Source organism: Lactuca virosa, chromosome 4 (genome assembly GCF_052849685.1).
Source record: "Lactuca virosa cultivar CGN04683 chromosome 4, Lactuca_virosa_CGN04683_v6, whole genome shotgun sequence".
NCBI classification, from domain to species: Eukaryota; Viridiplantae; Streptophyta; class Magnoliopsida; order Asterales; family Asteraceae; genus Lactuca; species Lactuca virosa.
Genome location: NC_136429.1, coordinates 176183991 through 176195272, shown reverse-complemented (window position 1 = coordinate 176195272; position 11282 = coordinate 176183991). Strand labels below are relative to the sequence as shown.

The 11282-nt window shown below is 30.4% G+C and overlaps 1 protein-coding gene across 1 annotated transcript; it reads left to right on the top strand.

Moving 5' to 3' along the window:
• The first annotated feature begins 529 nt into the window (after positions 1 to 529).
• LOC145107743 (bidirectional sugar transporter SWEET14-like) lies at positions 530 to 3337 on the top strand. The gene is made up of 6 exons (XM_079044694.1): positions 530 to 704; positions 1868 to 1904; positions 2010 to 2220; positions 2305 to 2466; positions 2579 to 2698; positions 2791 to 3337. Exons 1-6 carry the CDS (start codon positions 659 to 661, stop codon positions 3085 to 3087), a joined length of 873 nt encoding a protein of 290 aa, XP_078900820.1. The 5' UTR covers positions 530 to 658; the 3' UTR covers positions 3088 to 3337.
• Positions 3338 to 11282: the final 7945 nt, after the last annotated feature.

Genomic DNA, 11282 nt, shown 5'->3' with positions numbered 1-11282 from the left:
ATGTTTCTATATATTTAACAGCTAAGAGTCTCAAAAATATAAAATTATGTTTCTCAAATATTATCTTTGTACTATTATTACTTTTATTTATTTTTCAAATTTTTTTTTATTTTGAGGTAATTTATATAAAAGTGTTTTCTATTTTTTTTAGTGTTGTGCTATCTATATATAATTCACAAAAAAAGATGGTTAGATTATTTTGTTGGACTTTTAGATGGAACTTTAGTTTACACTAATAATATCTATTCTAAGGACAGACTACAATTAATTTTGCATATTTACAGCAAGTCTAGAAAAAATAATATATAATTTTATTTCTGTTTAACGCGCAGATATACATATAATTTTTTGTTTATAAAGAAATGTAAAGGAAAATTTACGTCGCAAACAAATCAGTGAAAAAGCTGAGCATTGTGATCTTTAAAAAAACATTTTTTATTTTCGTTGATTTGATTTAATGGCCCATCACCTTCAAACCTTTTCTATTCCTATATAAAGGAAGGGCACCCTTCCACTATTTTTCATAAGCTACTCTTTTCATAATTAACAAGAAAAGAGCTAGACAAGCCTAGTTTCTCTAAACACATTCAAGTCTTAGTTTGTTAAAGCAGAGATATATATACCTGTATTGATAATAAATTACTAATCAACCAAGGAGATGACGGGAAACTTGGCTCACCTTACTCTTGCTTTTGGCCTTCTTGGTATATAATCTCTCTCTCTCTCTCTCTCTCTCTCTCTCTCTCTCTCTCTCTCTCTCTCTCTCTCTCTCTCTCTCTCTCTCTCTCTCTCTCTCTCTCTCTCTCTCTCTCTCTCTCTCTCTCTCTATATATATATATATATATATATATATATATATATATATATATATATATATAGTTCCGGATCTTTTGTGAACCAATTCCCACGAACCACTCCTAAAATTCAAACTTTTTTTGTGGTAACTTTTTATTAAAAAAAAAACATAACACACCAAATCGTCTCTATATAAACAAATTTATAAAAAAAATCTAGAAAAAAATATGCATATACGACATGTGTATATGTGCACAAACGTCGGAAATTCAACAAGCTCGTAAAAAATGTACATATGCACATTTTTTTTGTGAATTTGTTTTGCCTTATTTTTTTGCAAATATACTTCTATAGAACCGAATTGATGCATTATGCCATTTTTTTTAACAAAAAATATCACACAAAAAAGTTCGTATTTTCATAATGGTTCGTGCAAAAATATGGGTTCACAAATATATATATATATATATATATATATATATATATATATATATATATATATATATATATATATATATATATATATATATATATATAATCTGGATAAAATAAGACGGAAAATTTTGATAGGAAAAATAATAAGTTTTTTATGTGCATATTTTTTTAACGAACCTACAAAATAGGTCATTAGATAATATAATGTAACATGATTGACAAGAAACAATTCCAGAAAAAATACCCTATTTATTCATTTTAAATTCATTTTACGGACAATTTTAATAAATAACAACATAATCACTGATAAAATGAATAATCAAGACGTTTTTTCGGGTTTATTTTTGTGAATTATGTTATTTTCGACTCATATAATGATTCTTTCTGTTTTTTGACTTAAAATTTATTACCTTTCAGCCAAATATTTCTTTCATATATATATATATATATATATATATATATATATATATATATATATATATATATATATATATATATATATATATATATAAACACATGGGATCACATATCCCTTTTTTACAAGTCTCAATGCAGACTTACTTGATCCCCAAAAATATATACAATTAATTTTGAACTGATATTGCTAACCGTTTTCATTTCTTTAACATTTTTGTAGGAAATATTATTTCATTTTTGGTATTCCTTGCACCAATGTAAGTTCTTTTGACATCTTCTTGATCCGTAGTAAATTTGATTTTTTCTTAATTAATAACTTCGTATATGGCTATAATTTGAACAATTTCTCTGACAAAATACAGACCGACATTCTATAAGGTCTATAAGAAGAAATCAACTCAAGGGTTTCAGTCAGCACCTTATGTTGTCGGGTTATTTAGTGCCATGCTTTGGATATATTACGCTTTGCTCAAGACCAATGTCATGCTTCTCATCACCATTAACTCAGTTGGTTGCTTTATCGAGACATTGTACATATGTTTTTTTCTCTTTTATGCACCAAAGAAGGCTAGGGTATGTACTAATTAATCTTTTTCTTCGGTTAAAGTATACTTTCATATTTGTTGCCCTCATGAAGACTATATTTTTGTTATGCAGATGGAGAGTCTGAAGCTAATTGGGTTATTGATAGTCGTTGGATTTGGATTGATTCTCCTCCTAACTCAGCTCCTTGCAAGTGGAGGTACTCGTACTGTGATAGTTGGATGGATTTGCCTTGTATTTTCTTTGTGTGTTTTCGTTGCACCTATGGGAGTGGTGGTACGTACTAAATTTAAAGAAATAAATAACTTTTTTGATATTTATATTTTATGTACATGTTTCATAATTAATGAATACGTACTTTTAATTATTTCCATTTTACTTTCTGTAGCGACAAGTGATTAAAACAAAAAGCGTAGAGTACATGCCAATTCTACTCTCTTTTGCACTAACGATCAGTGCCGTCATGTGGTTCTTTTATGGCCTACTCCTTGCTGACTTCAACATTGCGGTACTACCAAATTATTTGTGTTTGGTTTTCGTCCAATAATTTTAGCTATTTCTTTTTTGTATTGATCTGTGTTGTTTTAACCTGTTTTTTAGATTCCAAATGTACTTGGATTCACCTTCGGTATTCTTCAAATGATACTATATTTTGTGTACAAAAACAAGAAGCCACTTACCAATGAAAAGATATTAACTTTGGAAGCAAAAATCAGTCAAAAGGAGGAACAAAAGATCCCAGAACATAAAGATCAGAAAACCGTCGATATTTTGAAGCTGGAAAATTTAATTAATTCTGATATTCTTCCGGTGGTTGCCAAATCAAACAAAATTGTAGCTGTTGAACCTCAGGCTCCTTTATATGTGCCACATCACACCATTGAAGTTGCCGCTTGATCACCATAGCTTTTAATTTTGACCACAGAAAGACCAAATGGGTAGACATGTTGTTGGATCTTAATTCCATGTTTCAGTGTATCTTCTTAATATAGTTTTTAACTAGTTGCAAACAGAGCTATCGTCTTTGCTTGATAAAAACTTTATCAGTCTCTTACCTAACATACGTTTCATTTTTATTCCCTGTAACAATTGTCGATATAAACGAGTTTGGGCTATGATAAAGTTGCAGATGCTTCTGCCTAGCTAATTAGTGGCAACTACTTCTTTTAAACATTAAATTGGACTCTTTCACAATTTTATATACGCTCCGACAAGCAAAATTGTAACACATTTCCTTTTGTACTCTCCTGAAAGAACGTATACCTATAAATTATGTTTTTTACTTTTTATTTAAATTTCATTATTTTCTATAGTTAACATATATAGTGCTATTTTTGTTACGTAGTTACTTACGCAATATTTATCTCTTCCATTTTCTAAATTAGAATATATTGATATTTTATAAAAAGGTATTAAGTAATAAAAATGAGATAAATAAAAGAGAAAAGCAAACATATAATAATAAATATAAACATTTTTTTTCCAAAACTTGTGCAATATCTAGCAAATAGAGAAAGTAGATTAAAAATGATATATAATGATTCAAGCCTTGAAATTAAAAAGCATTCACAGTATTTATTTATTTCAAAGGGTTAATGAATCTGTCAAAAGCATTGAAATTAAACAGCTTTCACAGCATTTATTTATTTTACCATTTGTTTGAAATTAACAAGCTTTCACAGTATTTATTTATTTTACTATTTGCTTTTGAGGAAAAAACTGTGAGAAGGTCATATGGGGATGTTCTTATCAATCATAAACACTCCGCTCTCGAGTTCAACTTATGGAGAGAAAAGAAACGAAATGGGTGGAAGTGAGAAAAAAGTAAGAGAAATTGGTTCCTCTGAGTTTCGTTAAAAGAAGGAAGTGGAAGAAAATCAAAGGATCACTTTCCCTCCTAACACTACAAAAAAAATATGCAAATTAGTGACGAAAACGAAATGGTCACTAACAATAGAAGGAGTCGTCACTAAATGATTTAGTGACCAAAAATTTGTTTGTCACTTTTCGTCACTATAGGTCCGTCACAAAAACTGATTAGTGACGAAAATATAAAAGTGGTCACTAAATAGTGACTAAAATATACTAGTCACTAAATCTATGACGACCCATTTCGTCACTAAATGTTGTCACTAATGAATGAAAGTCGTCACTGTTTTTCCTAATTAATGACCATAAAAAGTTGTCACTGTCTCATCCAACTAGTGACCATTGAAAGTCGTCAATAGTGTATCCAATTAGTGACCATAGAAAGTCGTCACCGGTTTAACCAATTAGTGACCATAAAAAGTCGTCACTGATTTATCCACCTAGTTGCCATAAAAACTCGTCAAAAGATAAACATAAATTGTTCTAAAATTTGAACAAACCCACAATATACAGTACCGAAATGACTAAAAAGTAACATCATATATTCACATTTAGACAAAGTAAGGATTATACAAAATATTCAAAGAAGATGGATTCAACCTCTTCTTTACCATGAAAATATAAAAAATTTGAATCTCATTGCAAACAAAGAGTCGAAGACAAATAAGAGTAAGATAAGTAGATGTTAAGTTTCATTGCAATCCACGGCCTTTTTCTGCTGCTTTCAAGCATGATATGCCGTCCTTGATCTCTACAATTAAAGTTGATGCTAATTATTAACTATGGACATTATAATGACAATTGACAACAACAATGTTTATAAAATGAAAGAGATTTAAAGAAATGTACTGCTTTTGTATCTTTAATGCGAAGGAGGTCCAACTTTTCTTGTGGTCTTTGATTTGTTAAAGTAGAAGCGAATTGCATCCAGATGGTTATATATCATAAAGTCTACAATTTTGGTTATGATTTTATAAACTAAAAACTCAAAGATTTTGTAATTATTCATACCAAAAAAGTGAGATCCCCTGTTGATGGCATCATAATATATGCTTTATGCAATTTTGCGAGTCTCGTTTGATCTTTCATCAACATATAACAAAACCATAAAGAGTGCAAGAGAAGTAATGAAAAAAGACATCAAAATGTAAAAGAGTTGTAAAAATTACCTCCTTGTGATTTGGCATTTCCAAAGACACTTGCTAATTTTGAAAGATTTCTTGCAATACTTTATGAGGTTGCCATGCCCCATCATTTGAATGAAAAATTTCAAGAATTTATGAATTAATGGGAATTGGGGAAAAAATATCTACCTCCTCTGATATCACAAAAGGCCTTGTGTTGCTCTCTTCAAGATATGCACAAAATATGCAAACTAATATTCATTAATCTATCTATCTATATATATATATATATATATATATATATATATATATATATATATATATATATCAAAAAGACATTATCAAGGAAGAGATTAATGTTTACATGTAGTGTTAGCAGTAGCAAAAAGAAGAGCCCCAAAGAAGCGGGTTGAGGTTGGTGAGTCAAAGATGATGTGTTGACTATTCCTAGTCCAAGTGATGGAGTATAACATGGTGTTGCTTCTGGTTGTTTTAATGGCTGAAAAAACAAAATAACACTTCATTAACAAATAAAATTAATGATAGCAATTAACTTTTAAAACTTAAAACTAGTACTTACCGTTTGAAAACCACCTGTTCTAAGCATGGAAATCACTAGCTGATTAACTAGAAAACTCAAAATTATCGAAAAATAATGTAACATTTGTATGATTTGACTGAAGTTTGGTCGAGAATCTGGATCTTCCATCTAACTTGGCCTCACATTCTGAATGATAAAAAGCAAGTAAGTATTATAATTACACCCCTCTTGTTTTACTATTTTACCCTTTAGGAGATAATATAAAATTACTTTTTTACCTTGAAAGCTGCAGAATAAGTAGCTTGGAGGTTGTACATACCCTCAAAGGGTAGTTTGTTGTGTAAAAGTTCCCATGATACAATTACAAAGCTATAAACATCTACTTTCTGGTTGTAATGCTTCTTTTCTCCTTGCCGTCGTGTCCTAATACTATATAATTGTTAGAAAAATAAAAAAGACATTTAAAACCTTTATCTTTGACAAAAAAAAAAGATTAAAGCATACAGTAAAAAATTACTCTGGAGTCTGGAGCCATCCAATGATATGCCCCTATTTTGGCAATCATTATCTCGGTAACTAATTGTATCTTATCTTGCTAATCCAAAATCTACAAGTTTAAGTGTTATTTGATCTTTTGTCAACATTAATTTTTCTGTAGAAAATTAGAAATTAAATTAATTGTAGGATTTAATAGATATCATTAGCCATGGGTATGTTTAGTTACATGGAATGGAATGACCATGGTAATGGAATGATTCATTACATTCCATGATCACGTTTGGTTGGAATTGAATTCCATGAGTTTCTGCAAGGAAAGTTGAATTTCAGTTTACAAGTGCGGGAGATTGGAATTGAATTCCATGACTTTATATAAGGAAAGTTGAATTTTGTCGCTTGTAGGATTTAGTGGAATTCAACTCATTAATCATTTGCAACCAAATGTCGGAATGGAATGGAGCTGAATTCCAATTCAGGTATACTACTAATGCATAAAAAAACAAAAATAATAGAAAATCTTACCTCTTGAAGCTTTGGATTTATATCAATCATCTTTTGATCCAATTCTTTCGATCTAGTTTCCAAATCCTCCCTTAACCTGAGTTTGAGATTCAATTCCAACCATAGTTTCTCCACCTATAATAAGGAATAAACACCTATAAACTACAACAGAATGCAAATCATGACATAATTTGATAAAAATTAATTCATTGCATACATACCTGCTTCTCCAACTCCTGGGAATGTGTGTGGGCTTTTTGATTCTGCTCCTTAGCATCTGAAGATCCTTTAACGTCATCAAACACAAGAACGTAATAGATTTTATCATTTTGAAAGCATGTATTCATGGATGAAACAAAATGTGTATCAAAACCACAAGTACTATATTTTTAACAAGAAGAAAAGAGCAACTTTCATTCTTCATCTAATCTCAAGACAAGATAGAAGCTATAAGATGGAGATTAATGAGAAGAGAAAGAAATTTGAAAAATGATTGTATTCCTTTTCACGTAATTGACAACTATACTCGAATCAAAACATAAAATGTGGAGAAATCAGCACACAATTTCATCAGAACATCACGATTTTAAGAAATCAACAAACAATTTCATATCAACGATTTCATTCTTGATTTCCGAGAAATCGCCAATTTCATCAGATTTGGAGCATCGATTTCAGCAAAAATAAAGAGAAATCAGGAAAAACTGAAGAACGGACTAGATACCTGAAGATGAGTCAGAGTTCTGCTGTGCGATGGTGGTGTCGGAGGCGTGGGAGGGTGGGACAGCCGGAGATGTAGGAGGCGACGGATGGAGCTGCGAATTTGGAAAGGAACGATGTGGAGGAGAGTCAACTGTTAGGCGAGAGAGAAGACGATCACGTTTAGGTTAATGATAGAAAATCAAACTTTTAGTTACTATTTGGTATAATGGAATCAGGGAGTCGATTGATTAGCTACTATGCGACATGTGAGCAATAGATGTAGATACATCGATGGTCGGAGCGGAGAAAAGAGTACCTGTTTGACATCGAGTGGAGAACAGAGGTGCGTCGATGGGAGGGTGTGGAGCGACGATAGACCGACGACATTGGTGCCGAACTGCCAATTGTTGGTATGTCGAATTAGGGCAAACTATGAGGAGAGATGTGTTGACGAGAGGCGGGATGACTTTTCACTCTAGAGTTTGAACATTACGATGAAAAAATCATCTCAACGCTTTCCTCCATATATTATAATAATGGAAAATAGAAAAAGGAAAAATAATTTCTTTATTTATGAAACACCACAAAAAAAAGGTCCAAAAATGATTTTAGGTCGCGTATATGTGAGAAGGGTAGTATACTAAATATGCTTAATAAAAGGGTTTTGGTTAGCTATGGATAGTGCTCAGGAACTTAGATAAGGACTAGTCAAATGTAATGAGCTTTTGGAAAATTATGTATGAAAGAAAACAAAAGCTCTAGTGACTATTATTTTGTGGTCACTAATAGTTTTTCATTTTGTAATTCGGTGACCACTATTGCGTGGTCAAATTTTATCTGCATAACTTTTAAGTCGAATAACAAAGAGTAGCTAGTGACCAATATTTTTGGTCACTTAACCTTCAATGAAGTGACCATTATTTTTTGTCATTAGCCCTCTAACACAGTGACCATTATTTTTAGTCACTAATAGTTATTATGATATGAAAGAAAGTATTTTAATTTTATTCATGGTTTAGTGACCGATTTAGTGACGACCACATAGAATTGGTCATTAAAATTGAAGGATTACCAAAATTCAGTGACGACTAAATATTTGGTGACTAAATGATGTTGTTAGTGACAAAAATTTAGGTAGTCACTAAAAAATTGGTCACTAATAAGGACTTTTCTTGTAGTGTAACTTTCCTTCCGATTTGGAAGGATTTGGAAAAAAGAACAAAATGTTTAACTTTCCTTCCATTTCTCTCCAACTCGGGAGCACAAAAGACAAATTTCTTTTTCTTTTCTTTTCTCTTCTTTTCTCTCCTTACTTTCTTTTCTCTTCTCTTTTTTTCTTTGCTACAACTCGGGAGCAGGGTGAAACTCTAGGGCTTTAATTTAAATATATATACTCTAATTATTAAAAATCTTTTTGCCACATGTCACCCTCTCATTGATTTGGTCATATATCATTTTATAGTTATTTTCTCTAAAAATTTGTCCACATACATTTCGTGGTTTTTTTTTTCATTTTATTAAATTCCACATAATATTTAAATGTAATAATTAAAATAAATGTAATAATAAATACATATCAATTTTAATAATTGACTTTCTTTATAATTTCTAAATTAAAACTTCATTAGTTTCCTTTGCTTATTTATCTAAATTATTTGTTTAAATTTAAAATTGAAAAAAGGGTTTAATTTTAATATTTCAATATTTTTCTAATTTTTCTTATAAATTCAAACTTTTTCACATGTTTAGAATTTTCATATTATTTTTAAATGAACTTATGTAATACATGGGTCTTACACCTAATACATTAAAATATGAAGTAAAAAAAAGTGAATATGATTATTTTTATAAATTATAAATTCATATATATATATATATATATATATATATATATATATATATATATATATATATATTATAAAAGATGTCATCCAAATCAATATGGTCAAAGATAAATCATATATCTTGAACCATATTAATTTAAAACTCCCACCATTTCAACATATGCTAATTAACTACTTGATTTATTGAAATGTTTCGCGTGTATAAGAAGAGTAGTTCATTCTTGATTACTCATAATGAAAGAAAGAGTTTGAATGATAAAATATTGAAGAAGTACAGATGAATATGATAATTAACCTTATGAAAGCCTAATAAGTATTTGAGTGATTTTCATAGTTTCCATTTATATTAACATATTTTTTTATTCTACTTTCTTTACATTTCAAGAAAATAGTTATGGTTGTATATTTGAAGCAAAAAGAAAGATTGCTCTATTCAAATTTATTTAATACAGTTAGTTGAAAATGTATGATCTTAGTTTCTAATATCCTATAATATTTTATTCGGTTCCATCACGAGGTTTGTAACTAATGTAATTATAAAAGTATAATTTCGTTATTAATGAATATTTTACTCGGATGTATATGATTAGAAAACTTTGACAACATGATGAGATGTTCATTTGCAATGATAAAAAATGCAAAAAAATATTGAAAATAATTTTTAATATAAAATCATCATTATTATTTTGTGTTCTTGAATAATAGATGCATATGATATATCCATATGTTGATCATGACTGTCATATAAATGGAGGAAGGAGCAAGGTGACTACAATGTCAAAAACCATATAACAAAAAAATACAAATTACAAGAGATGAAAAATAATATACAACAAAATAACATAATTGATATATATGTATAACAAGGAACATTGACACTGTAGCACAACAAAGTTTTGGATGTGTCCCAGATTGGTCACTCAAGTTTTTCTTTTGAGCAATTAGTCCCTCAACTTTCAAATTACCTATTAATTACGCAATTCCGATTGATTTTAGACGGTTGTTCGGTTACAATGCGTACTTATCAATCCAACGTGTGAGAAAAGCTAAACTGTTACTGTAGCTACCCATCCATGTCACAGCCTGGTTATCATCTACCTAATAAATGATACCCTTATATAGCACACTTCGTTTACATTGTTTCCTTCATCCGACCATTCAAGCAAAGTTTTTCTAGTTAAGAAATCTCTCGATGGCTTCCACATCCTCGACCAATCGAACGTTGAGGCTGTGAGGTTCCAACACCAGCGACATGGACAACCGCCGAATGTGACTATGAGAAACCCTCATTGCAGTGAACATCGTGGCGCATTGGAAATCTTGGGATGAGATTCTTTAACAGTCGTAATAGCTTAGTGAGCTTCCGATCTATCCACATTAACTTCTATGTTCATAATCTTTTACTTAATCTAACATTTTTTTTCAAGAAATTAGGGTTCCAAAAACCCTAATGAGTTTGACTTGAACAATACAGTAAAGATTACTTGATTAACAAGTATGTCATTCTGTGTCTGTTTAATTTATTAACAGACCAAGATTTATTGATTAATAACTATGTCTTGTGCTTGTTTAAATCATTAACAGACCAAGCTTATGAAATGTGACTTATTTCAGTGGATAGATGGTGAGTTAGAAGATGGTTACTACAAAACATTGATTTAATCAATGAAGCAAAAGTTAGACAGTAGAGAGGATCACCCTGAATTGTGTAAGTGCAGGAATAAAGTGGTGGAGTTGGACTTTCTCCTATCAAATTAGAAGGATGAGTTTGAGAGGCTGCAGAAGCTATCGGGTCAGTCAAACAAGCTAGGTGCTAGGTTGAAGCTTGTGATTGTGGTTCTTGTGGTGGTTGTGCTTTGCATTTGGATATTATGGAAATAAAGTTAGTGGGGGATGAGTGTTTTGTATATGTCTTAGGCTTAGGTTGATGATAAAATATCCAACCTACTTTTGGGGGCTTTTGTATATGATTGGTTGATAATAACAATTCCCACCAACTTTTGGAATCATTGT